This window comes from Rhinolophus sinicus, chromosome 16 (genome assembly GCF_057876585.1).
Source record: "Rhinolophus sinicus isolate RSI-liver-muscle chromosome 16, RSI-T2T, whole genome shotgun sequence".
NCBI lineage: Eukaryota > Metazoa > Chordata > Mammalia > Chiroptera > Rhinolophidae > Rhinolophus > Rhinolophus sinicus.
The window spans coordinates 21,858,989-21,885,726 of NC_142516.1; the positions used below are offsets into that span (position 1 = coordinate 21,858,989).

General features: G+C 37.8%; 1 protein-coding gene across 1 annotated transcript in view; it reads left to right on the forward strand.

Annotated features, from left to right (window-relative positions):
• The window catches only part of CTNNAL1 (catenin alpha like 1), a 61,059-nt gene that overhangs the window by 33,060 nt on the left and 1,261 nt on the right, over positions 1-26,738 (forward strand). Inside the window, exons 7-17 of the mRNA XM_019734180.3 lie at positions 1,567-1,767; positions 3,910-3,996; positions 7,747-7,905; positions 9,835-9,927; positions 12,349-12,499; positions 17,921-17,958; positions 20,189-20,239; positions 20,333-20,487; positions 23,720-23,768; positions 26,224-26,280; positions 26,423-26,536. Of these exons, the coding sequence (XP_019589739.2) occupies positions 1,567-1,767; positions 3,910-3,996; positions 7,747-7,905; positions 9,835-9,927; positions 12,349-12,499; positions 17,921-17,958; positions 20,189-20,239; positions 20,333-20,487; positions 23,720-23,768; positions 26,224-26,280; positions 26,423-26,536 (1,155 nt within the window). The remainder of the gene's footprint in view (positions 1-1,566; positions 1,768-3,909; positions 3,997-7,746; positions 7,906-9,834; positions 9,928-12,348; positions 12,500-17,920; positions 17,959-20,188; positions 20,240-20,332; positions 20,488-23,719; positions 23,769-26,223; positions 26,281-26,422; positions 26,537-26,738) is intronic.

The following is a 26,738-nucleotide window of genomic DNA, read 5'->3' on the forward strand; positions in this document are numbered from 1 at the left end:
GCACCTGTGGCCGCTGCCCACCGCTCTAGCTGCTGACCCTTTCATGTCAGTCATTCTGGAGGGCGGAGCTATTGTGAATAGACTCAGTCTCATCGGCAGTGGTTATCTTTTTGGCATCTTACCTTTTTTCTGATGGAGATTGTAATCTGTAGAGGGAATACTCTACTGTGTTCGGTATTATGAATATATGGACAAGTGTTATAAAACCATAAAACAGAGTGGCCTTCAAAAAGCAACTCTACTACGGTTAAGTTACCATTTAAAAACATATCAGTGTTCTCCCTAAAGCGAAAAATCAAAACCCCTAACCTAAATAGTGTGGTCACTATGGCTGATTTTTATGTCATAATTCTGTTCAAATTCTCAAATTCTCAGAGCCTTATGGTCCATTCCATACCTCACTTGTTTATCAATGTTTTCCTAGCTTAAAAAAAAAAAAAATCCTGTCTACACAGGCTGGAGTGATACTGGAGACAGCTTGGGCCGGGAGGGGATGGGGCAGCAAGCACTCCCCTTTGGCCTCTTGACCTTGCCAAATCTTGATATGTTCGTGGGTCATATGTAAGGATTAACTTGAAATAGTATTTGTGACAGGACTTTAAAGGGCTAAACAAAGGTAAGCTGTCCTCAGCACACTCGTTGAGACCCCAGTCATGACCATCACCGCTATTGCCTCTTGGCCCAAGTTGTTTCCGTGACGTATTTCATGGGCTAGAGGTTAAAAAAGGTTGAAGAAGATCGTGTATGTTAGAGAGCTGAGAGGAAGATTGCGCCAGGGCACATGTGTCCTTCACGTATTGAAGGAACTCTGAAGCACTGGATGGCTGAAGTGAAACGTTGTTTGGGGTCTTGGAGGGTGAGGTAGACAGAGAGGAATATAAAGAGGACCCGAGAGGGTTTTCTGCCGCACAAGGGAAGTTTGGGCTTGGTTTTACAGGTGGTGAGGAGCCAGTGAGAGGGAGGTGGCAATATCGGAAGCTTTGCTTTGCAGAAAGATGATACAGGCCTGTTGGTAGAGGATGTTTTGCTCAGGGAGTTGCTGTTGGGGGCATAAGACAAAATGTGGGGAGACCACTGAGGCGACTAGGAGAGTTGTGCTGAATTCATTAAGGAAAACTTGATGGCTTTCCCGGTCCTTCCCATACACTCTGTGCTCCACACCTTTCCCCCTGGGCTCAATTCATGTTCGTAGTTGGGTGTAACGTTTGCTAGGATTTGGCCTCGGCATTTTCTCAGATGCAGATCCTTTATCTGGAGGCTGGTTCACTTTTTTCCTACCAGTTGCTACATGATAATGCTCTTTCTGCCGCAGTGTTCACTGATCTCGTAGGAATGTTGTACTAACAGCCATTGGAGTGAAGCTCTGCATGGCCATTGGTGGCTTCTGAACAGGGTGTCCTCCTGGGCTAGTGGAGAATATAGTCATCACCGGAGGGGGCATTTCCCCTGAGCCCTCAGACAGGGAAAGAAATTGCTAGTGTCTTCCTGGGTGCTGCTAGAAATTACAGTCCATGTGGGTTAGTGGGAACAGTGATGTATATGGATATATATCCTTTTTGTTCTCAGATGAATATTGAAACTCTTCGGGAGAATCTTTGTTTTGAGTCAAAAGAGAATCTTTCGGTGACTTTGGAAGCCATCTTGGAGCGTACAGAGGACTTCACTGATTCTGCCTACACCAGCCATGAGCACCGGGAACGCATCTTGGAACTGTCAACTCACGCGAGAATGGAACTGCAGCAGCTAATATCGGTGTGGAGTCAAGCTGTAAGAACTTCTTTTCATGAAAGTCAATTTTATATAATAGCTTTTCCTTACAGTCTTGAGAAATGTGGAAGGTAACCTAATCACCAGGAATATCGATGTGGTCCAGTGAGACAGGATGTCTCTCTCATTCCTTGTTGCCCTCGTACTTGGCCAAAGCATCCTTGCCATCCAGCACGCACAGTACTCAACATTTCGAGGCCTGTTCCTCATCCTGGTCAGTCTGGATTCTGTGCCACCGTCACCATTACTAGTTCACCCTGTTGTCCTCACTCCTGCACCAAACTCATCTCTGGAAAACTCCTCCCCAAAATGCTTCTTCAAAGTGAAGAGCAGAGGAGTAGACCCTACTAGAGGTTCTTGGGGCCTGAGTCTTACTACTGGAGCCATTCAGATGTGCACAGTTCTTAACTCTGAGGACAGCTGATTTACAGGCACGATTTAGAAAACTCATTGAGGCCTGGATGCAATGAAGACAATGGTAGATCCAGCTGGCAGAGGAAAGATTTTTTACCCTTGCTCAGATTCCTGGTCTAAGGTTGGTGGGCAGCCTCTTAAAGGGCCTTAAACAGGCCGCTGCTATGCTTAACACATGGGAGGTTATTGGGCAAGAGTGGTACAGACTGATGGGAGTGGGACTACACAGGAAGTATGTACCCAATTTCTTATATAGGCTGGATTACAAAATTGAGAGACAGAGGCGTGAGATGCGTTGATTTATTTCTTAGACCTAGGCTATGTCAAAAAAAGTATTTAACAGGTTTTTGGCATGGATAGAACAAATCTGGAAGTCTTGAACAAACCTTTGGCAGTAAAGATGAAGAAGAAGGCTGAATGTGGTCGAGAGTGTACTGAACAAAGCAGCGGTTTACTTCCTTGTAAATGAATCACTTTATGAATGAAGAGTGGCTATGAATCAGATTTCTCTCCTATTTTCTTGGCATCCCAACATTGCAAATGCTCATGTTGACAGGGACACTTCACCTAGAGTAGCGTGGTGTCAGGGATAAAAGCAATATTTTGTGTTTAGTTTCAATTATCTATGTGATATCTAATCTGAAATACAGATTGCATCAGTGTTATATTTTAAGCCCAACATTCAGTATAAAGAGTTCCCGAGAGGAAATGCTCATCTGTGTTGGGAATCTGAGTTTATCAGTACTTACATTTGCAATTAGCACGTTTCACATATTTTATAAGCACTCAGATCTCTGATTCTGCCTGCCAGATGTATTGTTCATTCATTCATTCATTTCAGTAGTTGTTACTGAGTGCCTTTTATATGCTAGGCACTGGAAATCTAAAGAAGAAGAATATAAAATATTTGCCTGCAAGCATTTTGCAATGTAGAAAAATGTGGGAAGGGGCGAGACAGGTACACAAAGCTTTGTTAAGTGTCCAAAGCGAAGTTACAGATCATGCAGTGAAAGGATTAGAAGGAGGATGAATTTTTATTTAGGGAGAGAAATTAAGAAGTCTTCTTGAAGATATTGACATTAAACTTTGATCTATGCATTCAAAGACCTGAATACCTCCTGCTTCCCACTGTGCTGTGCCTGGTATTGTGGATTCAGTGGTGAGCAAAATAAATGTGATCCCAGCCTTCATGGAGCTTACCAAAGCCTAGTGGGGAAGATAGACATTAAACAACAACAACAACCAATCAAAAAGTAAATAAAAGTAAATATGTAATTGCATGCTGGAATGATAAGAGAAAAAATTAGAGTGGGTAAGAAGCCGGTCTGATTTAGATTGTGTGATCTGAGAAGGCCTTTCTGAGAAAGAGACAGTTATGTAAGGACTTGAAGATGAATAGGATTTTAGTTTTTAACTAGGTTAAGCGTGATGAGACGAGCATCCCAGGCAGAAAATTAAATAGTTTAGTGTTACGCATGATAAAAATTTATTATTAAAGAAAATTAGATTTTAGAAGTTAACCTGTTTATAATTAGAGTGGGAAAATATAACTAATTAAAATCTTACTTTCCATTCTAACTATAAGCAGGTGAATTTTTAAGATCTACTTTTCTTATGGTTCACAGAATGATGCTAAAAATTTATTATAATTTATAGTTCTAGTAAAATTTGAATTACCAGACGCAAAAGATGAAGTGATACTACATATGTACTTTTTAAAATTTTTAGCAAAACAAGAAAACAAAAAGCGTCGCTGAAGAACTGGAACTCAGTATATTGAAAATCAGTTACAGCCTCAATGAACTTAAGAAAGAAGTAAGTATAGTTTGAAATCTGGCCCCTTTTAATTCTTTGCTAATTTTCATATTTTATCATGTGTGTGAAATGCATTAGTATTAGTATGTCCCTATGCCCAGAAAATAATTTTAAGTTTTCCTTTCACCTAGTTTTTTTTTTTACATTTTTTTTATATTGGTTTGAGGTATACAAAACAGCATAATAATTAGACATTTACACCCCTCACAAAGTGATAACCCCCTCAGTCTACTACCCCTCTGACATTGTGTATAGCTGTTACAATTCCATTTACAATACTATTGACTATATTCCTTATGCTGTAGTTTACATCCTGTGACCATATATATGTATGTGTGTGTGTATATATATGTGTATATATATGTGTATATATATATATATATATATATATATATATATATATATATATAATTATAGTTGACATTCAATATTATTCTACTTGAGCTTCATGAACTAGTTATTTTGAAGCCACTGTTGTATTAGTGCCATCACTCGAAACTTGTACATGAATGTTCATGCAGCTTTATTTAAAATAGCCCCAAACTGGAAACCACCTAAAATTTCATCAACAGGGGAACTGATAAATGGATTTTGGTAAAAGTAAACCAATTATTATTCAGCAACATAAAGGAATGATATCGATATAGATAACAATATGGATGTCACAATGTTACACTGAGCGAAAGAAGTTGGACACAAAAATATGTGTGTGTGTGTGTGTGTGTGTCTATCTCTGTATATCTATAGATATATATGTATATATACATATATACAAATAGATACATGTAGATATATAGACATAGTGTATCTGTTTGTTAGAAATTCTAAAAAGGTCAAAACCGATTTATAGTGACAGAAATAGCAGTGGCTGCCTGGGGTCAGAAGTTGGAGGATGTTTACTACAAAGGGATGTGGGAGGGCTTTTTGGGTTAATGGAAATGTAAATATTGATTGTGGTGGTGCTTACATGGGTATGTATGTTTTTCAAAGCTCATCAAACTGTACTCTTGGTACATTTCATTGTATGTAAATTATACAACTTCATAAAGTTGATTTTTTAAAATGCTCTTTTGGTTCCCTGAATGAAACGTAGTCATCCCATGACTTACTCGGTCACTCTCAGGTCATTGAAAGTCAGTTGAAGTCAAGGGTTTGCAAGCTGCAAGCAGGAAAGTGTTGGGGGACACAGTCTTTCCCATTTGCTTACATGTTGCCTGCTGTTTTTTCACTACAACAGCAGAGTCGGGTAGTTGCAATAGAGACCATGCCTGAGGTAAAGCCTCAACTATTTTGTCTCTGGCCCTTTGACTGAAAAAGTTTGCCAATCCCTGCTCTAGGTCATAAAATACAATCTCAGTTCAAAAATGAGAGTGTTCACTCCAATATAGTAATCATTACATTTCAACTTTCGTTCAGCTTCTCTCCTGTCTCCCACTCTCCCAGCCCCACCAAGGCCTTTTGGGGAAAGGCCTTGTCTCTTTTTCACGGTCTCTTGTCTCTTTTTCACGCCCTTCGTCCCTCTTCTAGTTTCTGTTAACTGACCTTGCCCGGGGTGGCACAGGGAGAGAAGACAGGAAGTGTGTGTGTGTGTGTGTGTGTGTGTGTGTGTGTGTGTGTGTGTGTGTTTGGGGGGTGGGGGAAGGGGGCGGAGAGGTCTTCCTGACTGGTGCCCTTGTAATATGCTTTGGGCTCAGTAGAGGTTTTAAGCTGACTTTCTCAGGGATTTTTTTTTTTTTTTGATTAGTTCATTTATTTATTCTTTTCTTTAGATTCCACATGTAAGTGAGATCATGTGGTATTTATCTTTCTCTGTCTGACTTATTTCGCTTAGCATAATGTTCTCTAGGTCCATCCATATTGTTGCAAATGGTAAGATTTCATTCTTCTTTATGGCTGCGTAATATCCCATTGTATAAATGGATTCTTGAGTGTATTCTTCAGTGGTTCTCCTGTTGTCCCCCGCTCCTCCCCTTACTACAAGTCCATGTCACATTGCTCCCTCTACTTTGGGTGTGCCTGAAAGTGGGACGCAGGTAAGCACCATCAGCTCTCCAAACAGATCCTCCTCACAAAAACCTCTCTTCTCCCTTATCTCTCATTTCTTGATTCTTTTATATTTTTGAAGTGGGTAAGGGCTCAAGAGAATAAAACTGTTTTTTGGCTGTTTCTTTTATAAATTATGTACACGATGATCTGTTTCACATCTTACTTGGTACCGACCTCTATGGAAACCTTCATTTTAACATCTTGTTAATCATAGAAGAATATGGTTTCCTATGGTTTTTAAAAAGCCTTCCCATTTTTCCCAACCTACTCAATTTTAACGAAACTATTGTTTAAAACCGTGACTATCACTACAGCAAAAAATCCTTTGGTGATGGGCTTCATTTTCTTTACCTTTGAAATGGGAATAACCACATCAACCTAGGAGAAGCATTTTTATAAGGATTACGGGAGATAACGTCTATAAAGCTTCTGTCACTACACCGCACAGAGCAGGAACTTCGTGTTATCACCCTTCCTCTCTTACAATTGTTAATAAGTTGTGTCTAAAAACATCTGTAAAATTTACGTGACCTTGGGCAAATCACTCAGTCTCTGAGGACCTTTTTTGTAGTCTGTAAAATAAAGGGCCGACTTAATATTCTCTAAGGCTAAACAAAATCTTTTAAAATTGTTACGTGGCATTTAGTTTCCAAAAGAAAGTATGCTGTTAATGTCTTTGTTTCTGACTGTAATTATTCCCACTTGATTGCATGAGTGTGGACTACTCTATTGTTAATTTTGGAGAAAGTCCTATAATTTGAATCGACATTGGATTACTTCCAGGAAAAAATAATTACTTCCTTCAAATAGGCTTAATTCAAGGTCAGATTTTTCTGGGGACAGTGTTGTTAAAAATTGTCTCTTTCTGGAGAACCTCAAAATAAACTGTCAACGTTGTTATTTTAAAAGGCAGGATAAGGAGAAGACATTGGAATTAATAGTACCCAAAGATATCCAGTCTGAGGGAGCCATGCTTAAAATTCATTCCATCCAAAGTCAAATAAAACCTTGCGGTTTTTGTTACCTAACCCTTCATCTGTCATTTCTCCTGTGACCCAAGAGTTAGAGAGTAAAGTTCTGGATAGCAATTATAGGTAGATTGTAACCCCTCAAGGGAAGGGTTCGTGTTCTACTTATCACATATGTCCAACTTCTGTCCCAGTACCTGCCAGGATGTAGATATTTAATAAAATTTTGTTGAATACCTAATTGACTGAATCTCACATTGATACTTTTTCAAAAGTCTGACAAAAAACTTACTAATGATCACAAACTACTGTTTTATTTTCCTCTTAGCACTTTGCATACTGTTCTCTTAATAGCGTTCCATTCCTCACTAACTTTAAAAGTCTCAGAAGCATCTTTTAAGGTAAGAGAGAAGCTGTGTGGGAAAGAGCTGGTTGATAGTAGGATGAAAAAGGGACCAGCCTACTCTGCCAGGATGACCAGTTCGTCTTCCACAAACAGCTTTACTTCCAAAACCAGGGGACTCAATAATGTCGCTATCATTGTGCCCTTGGGAGAACTTGCAAGCTATGTAACTGCTACTATTACCACAGGGAACTTGACACTTTCGCCTCAGTCAAGGGGGACTGTGTTGAGGGTGCTACTCTTTTGTGTTTAAAATGATTATGGGGAGCTTGGTCACCAAACCTGAATGTTGGTTGTCTTTCTTTTATCGCCCTTCACCCCCCACTTCTGCAGCTTCATAGTACAGCAACTCAGCTGGCAGCAGATCTGTTAAAATACCATGCTGATCATGTGGTTCTAAAAGCACTAAAACTTACTGGAGTAGAAGGAAAGTTAGAAGGTTTGGCTGAATATGCCTGTAAACTCTCGGAACAGAAAGAGCAGCTTGTTGAGGTGAGTAATAAGTGTACTTGTTAAAGAAAGTATAGTTTCATGATACCTATGCTATTATCAGGAACTATTAATGCAAATACAGTTAACTTGCATGAGCGTTTTCTCTCCTTAGGAATTTTAAAGGTATGTTTATCTGTTTTGCTCTCATAACAAATCTGGCATCTAAAACAAAACAACCCAAATTGCCAGAACCGACAAATGCATTTCTTAATCTTCTTTCCCTTATTCTCTCAGAGAGATCAGATTTTGGAGCAGTGCAGTGGAGACACACTGTATGACCTTGTCTGTATTTGAATCTGCTGGGTCTCAGCAGGAAAGAGATGGCACACTCAAATTAGGATCATTTTATAAAGGAGCTCTTTACAGTTGCACAAACAGGGTGTGGAGGAAACCATGGGAGTGCAGCGGTTGGGGATCATGATAGCAGAGCTGGGACCACCCCTAAGTCCAAATTGATAGGGGAGTAAGTGGTTACTGGAAACTGGAAGGGTATAGTCTTCCAGAGAGCTACCTTGAGAGGTTTTGATTTTAGGATTACCGTGTTTCCCTGAAAGTAAGACCTAACCGGAAAATAAGCCCTAGCATGGGTTTTCAGGATGACATTCTCTGAACATCAGCCCTAATGAGTCTTTTGGAGCAAAAATTAATATAAGGCCCAGTCTTATTTTGGGGGAAACACAGTATACACAGAGAGCCCCAGGTGTCCCTGCACGGAAAGGACATGGGAATAAAGGCCCTTATGTTCCTCATCCCTGCTGGTCTATTGGCCAAAAATAGCTGCAGGCCACAAGGGTCAGTCTCCAAGGGCAAAAAGTGGTTTTCAGAAGGAAGGAGAGTTGGATATGGAAGGACAAAGAAAAGACATTCAGTATAATAGGCTTTCTCTGAACCTCTCCTATTCTGCCCAAGTCTCTGTTATGTGTTACCGGTGCTTTCCCTGCCACTTTTGTTATAATTCCAGTTATTAATTGGTATTCTAAGCCTTCTACTTTTTGAGAATGTCAGCTATCTGCTAATAAAAGAAATATACTCATGTACTTAACCCATGTATACTTTGTATATAGAAGGTATGCCCTTGCCAACGTGTGTATAAATGTACAGATATGAACCATCTAGCTTTCTTCAAATTATCCAATATACCCTGCTCACCAAATCTCAAAGTGTAATGGTTAGAAGGAACCTTCAGACTAAGTGGGCTAGCTTCCTCTCCTTTACTTGATTATATCTGAAAAATTCTAAGGAGCATTCTTAAAATGACTGTAGCTACATCTTTTTAAAATAGTTTTGATACTGATTTGTTTGTAAAACAGATAGTATGACTGTAAGCAAACTTGCTAATTATAGAAATCCTGCAGCAAATCTTTTTAAAAGATGAAAAAAAGACAACTTTTTTCTGATTGTCTGTTTTCAGCCTCAAGGTTTTCAATAATGTTCACTGATATAGGCTCTCATATCAGTCTTGCCTAACCCAGTGTTATCTCCAGTGAAAGGTGTGTTCATTAACTGACTGCGAAGGAAAGGGTTTTTGTTGACAGAAAAAAAGTGTAGCTTGTAATAATTGACGTCGTTTAGCTCAGAGACCTTGAACAAGTCACTTCTCTGAGCCAAGTATCTTCATACATTAAATGATTAAATGTGTAGGTACTACTAGATCCTTGCAAAGATACTAATGGTCTGTGACCACTTGGTTCTAATGGTCCATGACCACTTTGCCATGACCACACAGGAACTAGAAAAAATATGCCGGACCCTGTTTGTTCCTGCTTTGTTCCTCAAGAATCTGTTTGTAACCAATATAGTATAATTTCTCATTCATGTACACAATTGCTTTTATAGATGTTAATGTTTTCTTTATTAATTATAAAATGATACTATGTATTGTGAAGAATGAGAATGTGAAAGTTGAACTATCGAAATGTTTTCTCGTAGACCTGTCGATTGTTGCGACATGTATCTGGGACAGAACCTCTTGAAATAACCTGTATACACGCAGAGGAGACATTTCAGGTGACTGGTCAACAGGTATGATCAACAGCAGTTTGTTCCTTCTATATTAAGTCTTCTCTGAGTATCATAGCAAATTGTGTGGAAGGAAGATGTGAATGCTTCTGCATAACTACAGGCCAAATCTACCAAGAGAAATGACGATAATGGAATTTTTTGTTGGTGGTGTGCTAGAACATAGCTGATAATTCTATTGCGTTATCTCATCATCTGCCAAACTGGACATTGGCACCATTTAATTGATGCCCTCGTTTATATCTACTTTAATGAAACTCTGTACAATGCAGGTTGTTGTAACATGTTTGAAAAGTAAGTGATCGCTATGTAACAAACCATAAAAATACTGGCATGTTTTGACCCAGTAATTCCTAAGGACATAAGGAGATTAAAAACAAAAAACAAAGCAAAACAAGAAATGATGTTTGTTACATTACTTATGATAAGACTCAACTGGAAGCAAAATAACTACCTGAAGTTCGGCAAACAATGACTTAACATAATAATTATGATAACTAGAATTAGCAATGTTGAAAAGTTGTTTTGTTAAAATGTTAGGTGGTAAGACCAGCACACAGGTTTATGTATATATACTATAATTGCTATTATATAAAATGCGCACATAAGAAAATGGCTATATGGGAATGAAAGTTCTTGTGTTTGGGAGAGTAGTGAGTTAGTTTTTTCAGAATTTTCTACATTTATCTTTATAATGTTCAAAGCCTTTTAAAAATCGATATCCATTGAATAATGTCCCCGTCAAATTAATCTAAGGAAAAACGTGAGGGACAACTTCCTTCCTAAGCCCCCAAGTACAATTTACCAGGTGTTGTTCTTGTTTTATTTATCATGGTCAGCCGGAAGGACTTCCTCCTAATTGCATTAGGTGTCAAGTCCCTGGATTTATATTAATAGTTGAGAACAGCAAAAGTGGCTTATAGACAGTGGTGGTGTGTGCCCTCCAGCAGAACCATGTTGGGTGTTGGAGGGGTGATTATAGGCTCTCCTGTAGAGAACAGGGTCCAGGCTTATCATGGAAGCAGGAACTACCTAGTTACTCGTGGATTTTGGACTGTGTGGAGATGGGTACCCCTAACCCCTGCATTGCTCAAGGTTCAACTGTGCATGAGTGATTCCCAGCAGTCATCATCTGCTGGACACTTTATTATAACCAGAGAATCTCTGTTTATTGGGAGAAACCGAGGCTTTCCTATTTGCTTGTCTAGCTGGGAGTCATCCTACTTGCCTGGGCTATGAATGTGTTTCAGTAGCACTGAAATAAAGGATTTGACTCTCCTGCCATGTGCAATCAGCTCTTGGTTGCAGTTCTCTGCTGCTGTATTTTTGCAGCAGTGATATTAGGAAAAGTCAGATTTTCTCCCCCAGGGTGATAGAATCTATTGTCAACTTCTCTAACTCAAGAAGCTTTTTTTGTTCTCATCGCCTTAGCTTTTATTCCTAGTCTTTGCCATCTGTCTCACAAAGGGATCATTTAAGGAAGCAGAGCATGCCTCTGAGCTACTTTATATTTATTTCTGGATATCTCTGCTTTAGCAATATCATTTTTATATTTCTTTTAAAATGTTAGGTTGTGGGTGACTAACTTCAGTTAGTTAGAGAGTGGTTCTAATAACACCAAAGTTGCCAGTTCGATCCCCGCGTGGGCCACTGAGCTGTGCCTGCCTAAAAAAAAAATTAAAAATAAAATGTTAGGTTGTATCCAGGGCACAAATAGTTTGCACACTGTACAATGGCTCCTGATTGAGAGGACAGTAGTGCTGAAATCTAGCTTGTAGACTGCTGGCAAGCTATGTGTCCACCTTCCCTGAAGATGGGGAACGTTGTTCTACTAATAAAGCTGCCATCGGCTTGTCAGGCCCTGTGCCTGGGTGGCTATTACTACCCCCGCCACTACTGTGCCCACCCTGGAAAAGCACCTGATTCTAATTTTCTCGAAGGTGGCATCGCTCTGGTCATATCAGTCTTCTGAAAGCTTTCCAATGACTTCCTATCTTGCTGAGACTAAAGTCCAGTCCTCACCGTGTATGTTTCTCCATCACATGGTCACTAGCGACAGTCCCTTTTTTCATGTCGGTCCAGTCATACTGGCCTCAAACACATCAGAAATGCTCCCACCTCACCCCAAACCACTCTCCCTAGATTTCCCTGTGGTTCCCTTGTCTTCTTCAGTTCTTTGCTTAACATGCCACCTGTTGGTATACAATAATGCCTACTATTTATCTGTAGATAAGATTATAAGAAACAGTAAGTTTTGTTCTCCCGTGAATCTCCACATTGCCCAACATAGGGATTATGTGTGGAAATTATTTTGTAGTTGTTGGTGGAGTTGATTTGAACAGTATAGACTTAAGTTTGGTCTCCAGTGAGATTCTGAGAGCTAAGATTTTGAAATTCACACCTGTTTATATTGTGTTTCTTTAGATAATTTCTGCTGCTGAAACATTGACATTGCATCCATCTAGTAAAATTGCTAAAGAAAACCTAGATGTATTTTGTGAAGCTTGGGAATCCCAAATCAGTGACATGTCAACATTGCTGAAAGAAATCAACGATGTGTTTGAAGGAAGACGAGGTGAGAAATTGTCCATATATTGAGATATATTATTATTTTAAAGTAAGTCTATTTGTTTTTTAATCTCAAGCTTAAGATGCAAAGTCAATTATCTTGTCATAACCCAACTGAGTTATTTTTATAGTAATCTTCCACAAAAAATTATGAAAATAATATTTGTTCTTTATTTTAGTATTTAAGTAGTACAATTTGTTGTATAGCAGTATAGTAGATTTCTTTGAATTAGTATTAACCTTCTAGTTTTCCTATTGAAATTAAATCATTTTACATTTCTTCTAAATTGTTGTTTAGTTTTAGTACAAAGGTTCTTTTGCAATGCAGTAATTATCTGGTTTGATTATACTAATTTCATAATGAAATGAATGTAGTTATTTGATTTTCGAATTGCTTTCCTTCCACTTGGATGGAATGTCTTTCCTTGATGACTACATAATCTTGGAATATTTCCTATGGTGGGTAAGTTCATTGGTATTTCTACAACATGTAGACTAGCACCATATAACGTACAGGAAGGCATTGTTTTTACTTTTTATTTTAATATCAACTTGGAATTTTGTTTATTTCCCATTGTACTGTCTGTTCTATTGTTTATGTGCTCTTATATATTTTTTTCTCTTCAAATGGCTTCTGTTAGTGTCAAGCATGCTTCTGTTTTTAAAACTAAAATGGCATTTAAAGTCACAATAACGTCAAATTACATATTTATTTATACTGAATATGAACCTTTAAACATTTCATATTTTTAAAAAATATCCATTTAGGATATTGCTGACATGCTTAAACATCAGGGAATGGTAGACTTTGTAGATATAATGTAATTTATAAAGTGTGATAAAAGTTTATCATGCTTCTACATTCAAAGATTTCTGTGATAGCTCGTCTGAATGGCATATCATTTTGATGCTTTGATACAGTACTTGCAGTTACATGGGTTTTTATGTGAGGCAAGTTTCACATATATTAAAAGGTAAAGTGATATAATTAATCCACCTTTAAAGAAGAATGATCACTTAGCCGTAATGACTTGTTTAGGAAATGAAGTGGCCTCCTGGTGTTTCTTGCCACCAGCATCCACTATGGATAGACCAGAGTTGAAATAGGAAAATCCTATACGTACTTTTGGATGACATGCTCACTGTAGTTTCTTTTACTTTCAAGCTGGATATTATGTAAATGATCTCTTCTTTAGGTTTGTGTAACTTACCCTAAAAAAAAAAAAATCAGGGTTACCAAAAAACAAAACAAAAAAAAACCCACAAAAAACCCCACCAGGGTTACCTTAACCTTAGGGCTGAACAGAAATCCTTTTTTAGGAGGGAAATGCTGCTATATTCAATTAATGGGACACCCATTGTTTACATGGTACAGAACCTCACTGTTCAGAAGGCATCCTTATGTGGGGTTAACTGAGCTAGAGTTTGTTGATTTCTTGTACTGCCTTGCTTTACCCTGACTTTTAGCATGATGCTCACAAGAATAGCTTTTTCCACAAAGGAGTCCAACTCTGGGTCAGCCATTATGAATTGGAATGAGCCCAGTGTCAGAGTGGTTTTGATAAGCCTGCCTGTTACCTTGTACCCACTACTTTCCATATGAAGGACAGAGTGTATTTTTCAGGTCCTGATTTCGCTGTGCTACTCTTATAACATGTTATAACCATTACTTAAAAGCCTTTGCTGTAATCTAGCCACCTTACTTCATATCTTGACTCAAATTATCAGATATGTTTGCAAGTATCATTTAGCCAATCAATTAAGTGGCAAACAACATGGTAACCAATGAGAAAGAGCCTTCAGTGTTCTTATTTTTGAAGTCAGTCTGAGAGCTAGATCCTCATCTTCCTTACCTGAGACACTCAGATTTTATAGGAGGGCCTCCTGAGTTTGTTTAAAGAACGCAGAAATCAATACTTGTCAGCTGGCCTTTTTGTCTTTTCACTCAAACCTCCAGGGAGGCCATGGTCTTCATATTAGAAGGGACCAGGTTAAAAAACAAACAAACAAACAAACAAAAAACCAACCAAACAAACAAACAAAAAAAACCCTCCACTTTCCCATAGTAATGAGTGGGTATCAGTATTTAGAATTTGAGGTTATTTCAGACAAATGTCAAACAGAAGCCTTTTCTCAGAGAGTGCAGACTGTATCCCTCCTTTAAGGAAACTGAATTTCCTTTGTTCTGTTTGAACCATCTTAGAATTAATATGACTAAGCTTCAGGTTTTAAGAGTGTATGTGGTCTCCCTGTTTCACAGCTCTGCACGTGATTTATCACTTGGCAGATGGGATGAATGGGTTGCTGTTCACTGAAATGGGGGGACAGGAAGAGGAACACGCCTGTTGATAAATGCAAGCTTATGTGGGAGGCATAGGAGTCTGGAACGAGGGAGTCATCCATCCAGACATAGATGGGGCGATGACAGTAGAAATGGAGATACGAGGACTGACATAAGAAGAATATTACAAGTAATGTGGGTAGGATTTGATGATTAATTGAATGTAGAAGTATGGGAGGGTGTGAGGTTGACAACTGGGTTTAGATTAGAGTATTTCAGTCCTACTCCAGAGGTTAGCTAACAATCTGCCTGTCCTTCAGTGGTTAGGGATTCATTTTAAGTGGGTCTCGAGACATGAATTTTTTTCTGATTGACCATGCTTTATAGAGGCCCCCCAGAACCAAAAAAGAGGCTAATTATGAGAACTTCTAATAGGGAATAGTGCGGCATATCTTCAGTGAAATAATGAGGCTTATATGTCCTTGGGGAATTTGTTTGATTCTGTAGAGATGCAGAAAGGCTCTGGATATTGAAAATGAGAGCAGTCCTTCTCAATTAGGTTTTCATAAGAAATCATTTTGGTATCCTCCTAAGAGAAGAGGGCCTTTTGAACTTAATTGTGAAAGTAATTTATCTTGAGGTGTAAACTCAGAAGTAGGGATGGCAGAGCTGTGGTGTTGATTTAGGGAGTAGTAAACAAAGGATTTAGTGCTTTGAAAATAATTCTATAAATCAAATATCTGTACCAAGTGTATTTTTCCCAAATAGTCCTGTTTTTCCAATTACTTCTAATGTTTATAACATGTTCTCATCAGAGACAGAAATTATGTGTTTTACTACCTCTTTAAGTTGATATAATAGCTAAACATAATTGTGTAAGTACATTCTTGCTCTGCTTAGAATCAACAGCAATAATTAGACTTGTATGGAAGAAACAACTACAAAATAAATTATAAAATAATTCAGATTGATCTTTTTTGACATTTTATCAACTTACTTGGTTTATATTAGAATTGGGGAAAGAGAGGAAACCTTGCCTGCATAGCATTTGGAGGAAAATTATCTGAAGAATGACCCATTTTGCAATTATCCTCAAACGTGTCAAGTATTCTGAGTGTCACTGAAGGATGTGAACAGGGAGTAAAACAAAGTACCTAGAAGTGGGCTCCAGGGATTGGAACGGCCAGGTGATTAAGAACTGGTGAAAGGCAATGGTAGCAAACCAGATTATGCAAAGGCTCTCTTTTTATTGCACTTATTTCTCCTTACCTCCTGGTTTCTTTAACTCCGTTGTACCTTGGAGAAACAAGAGGCACTGAAGGAGTCGGCCATCTTTTTCCTTTTGGAGAGTAAATGCGAACATTTCAGGGGTGTGGGCACTACAGAGGATCACATGGGTAGTGAATAGAAGCTTGCTCACCTAAGCTAAGTATACTTAAGTAGTTATGCCCTCTTCTCTAGCTTATTAAGGGCACTTTTTAGAGGCATTGTGGACAGAATTCACACTGTGAATGAAGACAGATGGTGGATTTTGAGGTTCTGAGTGATGCGAAGAGAGTCTTCTATTAATCGTCTCACAGCAACATCAGGCCCTTTTCACATCAGGGTTAGGAGACAAGGCATGGGAATTACCACTTCCTCTTTAAAATTTTATTTTTCCCTCATAAGTCTGAGACCAGAAAACCACGAATAAAATTCCCTTACAATTATGACATTACAGAGAAATGATTGGAGTCATAAAGCTCTTTCCAAGAACCATTAAGGCTGACACTTAATGACAGTTCATCTTGTAGATCTGCGCTGTCCAATAGAAATATGTAATTTAAAATTTGTAGGAGGCACAGGAAAAATGTAAACAGAAACAGGTGGCACTTATTTTAATAGTATTTTTATTTAACCCAACATATCCAAAATATTATCATTTCAGTTTATGGTCAATCTTTAGAAATGGTTGACATCTTTTACGTTTTTTTCTTTTTGTTAAGTCTTCAAAATTTGGTATGTATTTCACCCTTTCAGCACATCTCCGTTCAGACTGGCCATGTTTCAGTGGGTCAGTTGTCACATGTGGCTAGTGGATTCCGTATTCAACAACACAGTTCTAGATGAAATTTCAAATATGTTATGAACAGGTTTGCCCTGTTCATGTAATAGTCATTCTATAAGAAAAGGCATGCTTTAGTGTTTTTACATTATATTTACTTTTATTAGGTGGATCTATATGAAATTGCTGTTTTTGTTTTTCAAAGTGGTTGAGTACCTGCAATTTAATGTGGTTCCACCTAGTAGCTTACAGCTGAGCACTCTTTCCTTGAAATCAAGAAGGATTTACTGTTCAAATCTTATCTTGAATTTTTATCCCAGATATAACAAACTAGCTTTTAAAAAAATCTAGCATCCATTGTAACCTTATATATGATCCAGAAGCCAGAAGGACGAAAGGGCAGGGATGAAGTTGGCATTACACATTTCCTTCTTTCCTTACCATGTTTCCTCGAAAATAAGATGGAGTCTTATACTAATTTTTGCTCCAAAAGATGCATTAGGGCTTATGTTCAGGGGATGTCATCCTTAAAAATCATGCCAGGGCTTATTTTTTGGTTAGGTCTTATTTTCGGGGACACACGGTAGTAGTTGTGCTTCCTGCCATGAGTTAATTCCCAGCCAAGAGTCTGTCATTTACTTTATTTCATCTTCCTATCTTGTACACTAGAGTTGTCTTCTTCTCCAACTGGGACAATACATTATGAGGTTAGTTGTAAGTGATTTTGTCTGGTATGTGCAGAAAAGGAAGCAAGCACCAATAACTGGTACTGATAAAAGAATCTGGTTTCATTAGAGGCAGGCTGCTGCAAAAGAATTCACCATGAATGCCACTGGTTGTAAGTATAAGTAAATGTCAGTGAGATATTGCCTTTCTGCCATTTTGTTGGAGGAAGTAGAGACTGGCCGTCATCGGTACCTTAGAGACGCAACTGTTGACAGTCTTCATGTTCACCAATCAAATTACAGTTTTATTTCTGAATCATATGTAATTAATAGACAAATTTATAAAAACTAATGTACTAACATTCCTGTGTAATAGTATTTTAAAAATTAAAATGTGAATATAGAAAATTTGTTTCAAGTTATATATGTTATTTGTAGGAGAGAAGTATGGCTACCTTTCACTTCCAAAGCCAATGGTAAGTAGAGGAGTTTTGTACATTTCAGAATGTCTTTATCCAGAATTCAAATATGCTCTTGCTGCCTATTGCTAAACCCCCCAATAACTGACATTACTAAAAACAGGATGTTCAATGCTAATTGTTCAGAGTTGTTATTCTGAACAGCAATCTAGATGTAGCCTATATTCTGATTATTTGTGTTGGATTTTGGGAGTTGAGGGAATAGGTAGCAGATTTTATGATTCATAAGGAGTCATAAACTGAAGTCAGACATCTTTTTGTTCTTCATATCTTGGGTCTAATTCACAAGGTCATGTTGGTATCATTTTCTACAAGCTAAGAACTTTCTTAATGAGGTTTTCTACCTCAATGAAAATGTGCCCTCCTATTTATATTTAGAGACTTGAAATGTGTAGCTAGCTTCATATAACTGAAACTGATGTATCTGACTGCATTTCAAAATAGTGTCCACTAGATGGCAAGCTTGGTTACATTAGTAAGATGGGCTTTTTTTTTCTTTCTTTTTTATATTTTTATTAGTTTCAGGTGTACAAAACAATGTAATAGACATGTATCATTTATATCCCTCACATAGTGATAGCTCCCCTCCCCCCATCTACTACCCCTCTGACATAAGATGGTTTCTGTACCTTTTCAGGCAATTCCCTTTCTGTCTTCATTAAACACTTAAATAATAATTTCTAAAAGTAAAAATAAAAATGAAAACACAGGAACTAAATTTAAAGAACAAGATGGAATGCAAACTTCTAAATAAAATAAAGCCTAAAAACCTGGAGGGTATTCTTAACTTTGTCAAATCCCTTACCGATTGCTTTATGATCTACTAGACAAAGGAAGAAGATACAGATGATGTGACTTTACAAGGAGGAGCCAGTCAAAGAGATCACTGATAATCTCGATTTATTTTCTAATGAACATAAGAGGCATCTTGTATTTGTGTGTGTGTGTGTGTGTGTGTGTGTGTGTGTGTAACTTTATAGTTTCCCTATGTTTTCTGTCCTTCACCTTTTCTGATTTCCTCTATAGTGAACAGCATTAGAAACTCTCAAACGGTCTATGTTAAATGAGCAAATATAAACTATGGGATAGGAAACAAAGGAAAGTTGAGGTGGTTCTGTACTACAGTAAAATGGGTGACAAGAGCTGGTCACAAGTAACAAGTCATGGTAATAATAAGGGAAACAAAAAACAGAGACGGACACATAATACCTCAAAGGTATTGGTCATGATCTTTTCTTAAGCTAAGCAGGCATGTGAATGTTTTGTTTTATTGTAACTTATACTTTGTGTACACCGTACACTTTGTGAATATGTGTGTGTGTGTTGTTTAAATAAATGTTTCCTTTATAAAAAATGGATCCCTGCATATTATGGCCCCTTTACCTTCACTAGCCCCAGCTGTTCTGGAACTCCTGCCCCAACTAGGGGCACTCCCATCAGATCACAGCGTGAAAGAAATGTCCAACCTGGGCTGCCATCTCCAGAGAAATTTTTAATATGTTTTTCAAAGAAACATTACTATTGGTAGTGATTTCTATTCTTCTAGTAAATAGGCATTTGTGGGCCAGTCTGGTAACATGACTAATGTACAATGTTTTCTCCTTTCATAGGGGAAGTATAATCTGAGTTCCAAACAGCTTACATAGGAACAAATTTGCTGTTTCAAAAATAGAAGCCTAACAAACATATTGGTTCAAATATTAAACCCTAAATTCTAAGGATTGTCTCCTGTACAACCTGGGTAGAGGACTGGGAATCAGGGTGTCAGTGAAACTGGGGGGCTGAAATGGAGCCTGAAAGGGCAAAACTGGCTAAAGGAATTGAATTCCAGAGTCATAACATTAGGAACATATGGATAACTACCTATAGTGGCTAATTTTATTACATCATTTCACATATAATTCAACAGAAGGACCAGGAAGGGTTGGAGGTATAATAAGTGGACTCTGAGAAAACTTGCGACGTCTTTACGTCCTCATGGGATACTGGTGTGCTTTCCCGGGCCCCAGAATTCTAATGACCTGTTCAAAGCTGAATTCACATACTAGTACAGTACTTGCAATTAGTTATTTTATTACTTAAACAATTTAATATAGTTAAGTATGGACTGAAGATGTTTCAATTAAAATTTTATCACAGGTGCTTTGGTGTGCTTTCTAGGACTGTTGTATTTCCTCATAATGAACTGTACTGCTTTTTATAAGATACAATCTTTTTCTTGTTGCAGAAGAATAATGCAAACCTGAAATCATTAAAGCCAGATAAACCTGACGCTGAGGTAAGACCCTTTTCTTTGGCATAATCTAACTTCTAATCCTCTTTTTACATCAGTAATAACAAAACTGTTGTGATTAAAATGCTTATTTTATAGGAGAAAGCGAGGATAGCAAAGCTGGGACTTAAGCTGGGTTTGCTCACCTCTGATGCCAACTGTGAGATCGACAAGTGGGAGAATCAGGAGAATGAGATTGTTCGATATGGACGGAAAATGTCCGGTGTGGCCTATTCTCTGTATTTATTTACTAGGTAAATGTAGTTACATTTTGATTTTTTTAAGTCAGTTTAATAATACCTAGTGTAAAGGAAAGTGTCATGTTAAATCATTGATAGGTTAAACTCAGTTTCATATACATGATAAAACGCCTCTGAGTAGTTCTTCCAACAATTAAGTGAACGCAACAAGAAGACATTTCATTAGGATTTAGATTTAGAAGGGATCCTCTTCTAGATTTGTATCCTATTCTTTTCATAATTTTGCATTCTGCTTTTTTCCATCAGTATCTCTCCCAGCCAGCACTAGTAAGTTTGGAAAACACGCCTTTTAAATCTTTATACAAGTGATTGATTAGGCACAGATCAAAGAGTAGAGCCATTAGACCTCCTGTCTTAATATAGTGCCAAATCTCCAGGAATCAGGATTCATTGTGTAGCAGAGAATTTCCCTAATTTTACTATTATTCGACCTACATTCATTGTCTTGTCCGCATTACAAGACTTGATCAAATGCCTAGTTGAGGTCAATGTTGATCACATTCCACAATCTTCCATTATAATAATCTATACATATGGTACAGTTATGAATTTGTACATATGATACATAGTCATGTTATGTACAGTAATTCCATGTTGCTAAATACTTATCAGTTATCTGCTCAATAATCTGTTCTAGAATGTGTCTCAAGGAATGACTTCAAACTTTTCAATAATTCTCTGAAATCTTTTTCAGTTTTGAAAACCTGGAAAAGACATGTCCAATGTTATGACCCCTCTCCTACTCATTTTGATCTTGAAAATGTTAGCAGCAATGGTTCACACCTAAATTGTTGCAGTGTTCTGGAGTGTAATCCATTTGGCCTTAAGCTCAATTAAAGTAGTTAGGATCTCTACAACTGTATGGACCTTGGGGTTCAATAAATAGCACCCTTTCTCCCAGCCATCTTCTGAACAAAATGAAAAAGTAAGCAAAAGAATAGGCAGATGGGGGTCAGTAACATTTATACTGATAACGTTAATATTAGATAATGTAGTTTATACCCACAGGTAGGTAAGATTTTAAACATCATCTCTAGAATTAAGAAACCCTACTCCATGGGGACAGAATGTGTCTCTTAAAACGTCTGGAAGAGCAGGTATCTCCCAAAGGCAGCTTTACTTCCACGAGAAAAAGAAGAGGGCCACCATGTCAAATTTATTTTTGCAAAGTCACCAGAAAGACTGAAAAGATAAACAAATGTCTACCTCTTCTATGGAGTAGCATAAGTGAGAGAGCAGAGAGAAGGGAGGGATCTTGTGCTGGTGAAGATTCCTTCCTATGGAAGGAAGATGAGGAGTGGGGAAGAAGCAGTCAGTCCCTCTTGATGAATCTTCTCCCTTTACAATATAGGTAATTCTTCTGGAGGGTGAAGGAGAAATGATAGTTGAGTAATCTCGTCTGTGTTTAGCAGTCATTGGTAAATATCTTACCATATTTTCCACCATTGGTGACCTTTCTCCTTGGTCGTTTCCTTCTTTTGTTCTTAGCTGTGTTTAGCAATGTTCTCCTGGGATTGAGTCTTCCCAGCATGAACGCTGACCTCCTTCCTTAGTTTGTATCTTTTAACAATCTGATGAGTCAAGTCTACAAACGAAAGTAAAATCGAAATCCTTTGTTTACTCACAAAAAAAATGTGCACAGCTTAACTGAAATAACAAAGATCTTTTCGGCTGGAATCATGCTAAATATCCCATGGTGAGAAAAATCAGATCTTTAAAAAAACTGGAGAAATACATATTACTTAATGAAAGTAGTCAGATACATTCAATCTTCCCAAACAAAAGATTCATCAGATTTTTTTTCTTTTAAGTTTGTAATTGCCCCTTTTATTTCTTGTTTCTTGTTTCAGAATGTTTCAGGATGATACGGTCAACACTTTTTGTTTCAGAGTCAGAATAGTGGAGTTTGGTAAGGGATGATGTGCATCCCCCAGAGATTAGGAAGCAGGAAAGGCTGCGTTTTAAGTGGCAGGGAAACCTGAAGCTCTGTGGAGTGGGACTTGTTCCTAGAATATGGCTATAGGACAGGGACACTGAAGTTCAGGAAAAGAAAATGGATTTTCTGTAACGGATAACGCCTTGTGCTGTCTGGGCAAGTCTTGGTAATATAATTGTGGTAAAATCTCAAGCTGACTTTGTTTTCTGCCCATGTTGTCAGTATACCCGTTTTTTTTCCCAACGATTTTTTTTCTGTCTTCCTTTATGACTGTGGGTTTATCAACCTCATCTAGTTGCTTCTTTCTGAGACTCATCCGTTCGCCTCGACTGTATCCAGTTTTGTAATTTTCCTTGGGCAGTTTTCTGTCTCCTCAGGCTATTGTTTAATGTTGTCTTAATAATTTACATACGTTTCTTAATAATTTACATATAATTATTCATATTTCTTAAGAGTTTATATATTTTAGATTTTCTAGTGCCCTATAGTTATAAAAATTTCAACGTTACCAGGACTGTGTAGTTTTTAAAGTGGTTTCTGCTTCAGAATTTCATGTGATCCTCACAAGAGTTTATCAGAGAACAGGAATAATTGACTCACATCTCATAGCCATTAATAGGCAGAACTGGTAGTTGCTATTAGATTTCAGATCTTCTGATTCATGCTTAGTCTGCTGCTCTTTTTAATACATTCTGTTGCTTGTTGTTGTAATTCACTTTTGATTTGTAGAAATCTTAATTCTTCTTGGTAGTTTTCAATCTGACAGTCCCTAATCTTGTGATGACAGTGGTACACAAATATTAGTATGATTATTTTATAGATTCAGAATTGAAACGTAAATGACATGCCTCATCAAAGACAACTGAATTCCTGCCAGAGTTGAATTTGGAATCAGAAATTAGAATTTCCTGATTTTCAGCCTCATCCTCTTTCTGTTATGTAACAAAGGCCTTTTGGTTAAGACATATTATCAGCTCTCATATATTTAATTTATGAAGCAAAGTGAAAAAAGATGAAACAGGAAAAACGAAAGTTAAATATAACTTGCCAGTTTTAAATTTCTTTACATTATAAAATTAACATGTAGTGTTTACTTAAAATTTCTAAAAGTACCCTAAGAAGTAATAAATATTAAATTTGCTTTAAGAATAAAGGCACAGTATTATTAGTCTATTCAATATTCTTCAAAACTTGGGATCTTTTAATATATAAAATGCTCTTAAACTTTAATATAAAATCAATTTCCAGGCAGTTATTTTCTTACCTCCTTAATAATTTATTTCATTTCAGGGGAGAGGGGCCACTGAAAACTTCCCAGGATTTAATCAATCAACTAGAGGTATGTTTTATTTCCATTTTATGCTACTACTTCAATTCAGGAATAAAAGTGGGTAATACCTAGTTTCTAAATGATTTACTGTATCATGTTTTTGTGCTTACCTGTGCATACACATGTACTATAGAGTGTAGTAGAAAAGTGGAGGGCTTGCAGGAGCATTTTGTAGAGCTTTTTTAGTTATCTTATTGGAAAACGACACACAAATATAACAGGGATAAAAAAGAATGGGCTTTGATAGTCAATAGATGCAATAATAAGTTTTAGGTAACACATAAAAAAGCATCAGTCATAGGCTTGAGACTGTTAGCGGGTACTCAGTACATGTTAGTTTCCTTTTTTTTCTTCCATAATCCTGATGATTTAGGGCATTCAGGGAGAGACAGATATCCTAACACCTACCTTGTGCCCCTGTGTGTTTAAGGGAACTCCACATAGGCCATCTCTAATTCTCCTTTAGTTAGAGGCTTTAGATTAGCAAATGGATTGCAAGATTCCTTATTTTCCCTGATTTTCGTGTTAGTCTTTTTGCTTTGAACTTTTTCTCTTAAAACACTTGGAATAAATTCTGGATCCATTCTTTTCAGTCTGGCCCATATCCATTCCAAGTCACATCGCACCTTAGGGGTTATTTCACTGCAGAAGATCCACTACTCACTTTCTTCCTGTGTGAGCTTATTCATTAAACTGATGTCTGCTGAATGGTCTACAAACTATGATGGACGTAAACTGTTCATTAGATATTTATTGAGTTTGTACTAAGTGTCAGATCTGGAGGATAAGAGCTCTTTGGAGAAAAATGAACAAAACAAAGTCCCTCCCCCCACGGAGCTTACATTGTAGTGGGAGGAGATAGCAATAAAAAGTATACAATGCTCATGTATAAGCACTCAGAGATGAAATCATGTAGGCTAAGAAGAGAGGGGTGATGGGGTGGTAGTCCGAAAAGATGTCTCTAAGGAGGTAACATTTGAGTAGAGATATTAATGAAGTGAGGGAGTGAGCTGGATGGATATCTTGGGGTTGACTATTTCAAGCAGACAGAACAAGTGTCCAGGTCCTGAGGTCTGGGGGTAGGCTGGGGGTATCTGAAGAACAGTAAAGAGGCAAATGTAGATGGCATGGAATGACCAGAAGGAAAGTGGTAACATATGACATCCCTTTAGAAAGAACGTTGACTTTGCTTTTCACGTATGATGGAAAACCCATTGAGAGTTTTGAGGAGCAGTGGCAAGATCTGACTTCTGCTTTAAAGAGTTTTTGGCTTGGCCAACAGGGTACATGATAGTGCCATGTACTGAGATGGGGAACACAGAGGGACACCACCAGATCGACAGGGGAGAAATCAAGCCCTTTGTTTTGCTCAAGTAGGATATACAAGACTGGTGTCAGGATAGTTCAGGAATGGAGAGAGAGGTTTGGAAGTCATCAGCTTTAAGGTGGTTTTGAAACCATGCTACTTTAGGAGACAGACATGGATCTTGCCCCAAAGGGGTTTTCAGGCTGGAAGGGAAGAGAAGACGTGTAAAATGGAAAGTAGGAACATCGAATGATAAGGAGCATATGTATGAGTCATTCGTTTGGTTAGAAGTTAAGTGTAAAACTCATTGGTTTCCCTTTTAAAGGATAGGGAAGGACGCAAAGGACTATTTGGCCTTGAAATCAGTTTATTCAATGACAGCAAGGTGTTAAGGCTGTTGGATAGAGGGTTAAAGTTAACCCTAAAATTATTGCATCCTTCTTATTATTATTCTTTATCTAATTTATTACCAAGACATGTTATTTTTCTTCACAAATCACTCTCAAATTTGCCCTGTTCTCTTCATTCTCTTACTCCTCTGGTACCTCTCACTTTAAACTATTCTACGTACCACTTAAAAGTAACCATCCTGAATATTCTTCTCTTATGTGTCCAACATAATTCGTCACTGTTTTTCCCCATCATCCTGTTCTCCCTACTCAATTGTGTAATGCATGGTAAATAGTCAAAACTCTATCTGAATTGGTCCTCTCAAGTGGCTGGTTAAGTATGGGTGACAAATTTTATCTTGCTTAGCTGAAAGCAAGAAAATTCTAACCTTTTGAGCCCATGGTCTAAGCTTCGTCTTTTTCTAATTGGGGATATAATGAGGTGAGATTCGGATCCCTCCCGAAGCCCCGACACAATTGGTATGGCTCAGTGTCATAGGTCTGTGTGATCGAGTAATTGGAGGTGTCCCATTGCAGAGGAGTCTCTCCAGGGATTGATTCTGCACCGGGTCTGGGAAAACTTCTTCTGAATACAGTTACACTGTTATGTTTTCCTGGGCACAACAAAAATTTTAGGCGTTCCATGACAGGCTTTTAATTTTTACATTTCAGTTTTAAAGTTCTATATGAGAATTAGCCATGAGTGTATATCCTCCCAGCTATCCAGAAGACACCCATCTAAAGCAGTAATGTTTTTCCTTTCCACCAGGTTTTTGCTGAAGAGGGCTTGAAGCTTGCTTCAAGTGTACAAGCTTTCTCAAAACAGGTAACACAGGCCTACTGCCTGGTGTTGGTGGTGATGTCATGAATACCCACTTTGGGGGTATATTATTATGGTACAAAGGTATTTAAGGTTTAAAAGATTGAGTTTTGTTGGATTTGTCATAACTTCCTAAATTACATTTCAGCTGAAAGATGATGACAAGCTTATGCTACTCCTGGAAATAAACAAGCTAATTCCTCTATGCCACCAGCTCCAGACAATAACTAAGGCACCTTTGCAGAATCAAGTGTTTCTAAAGGTAAAAGTGAGGGTGGGTTATTCACGTAAGCACTTGAGAAACTTTGACACCCTCTTTATCAGGTTAGCTTCCAGCTCAATTTTCTTCAAATAAAGTGTTAATAACCACAGAAGAGCAATTTATTTCCATTTTTCATGCCTTGACTGCAAGAATCACTTATCATCTGCAGTTACAATGAACGCCAGGGAACAGTAGGCTTGTT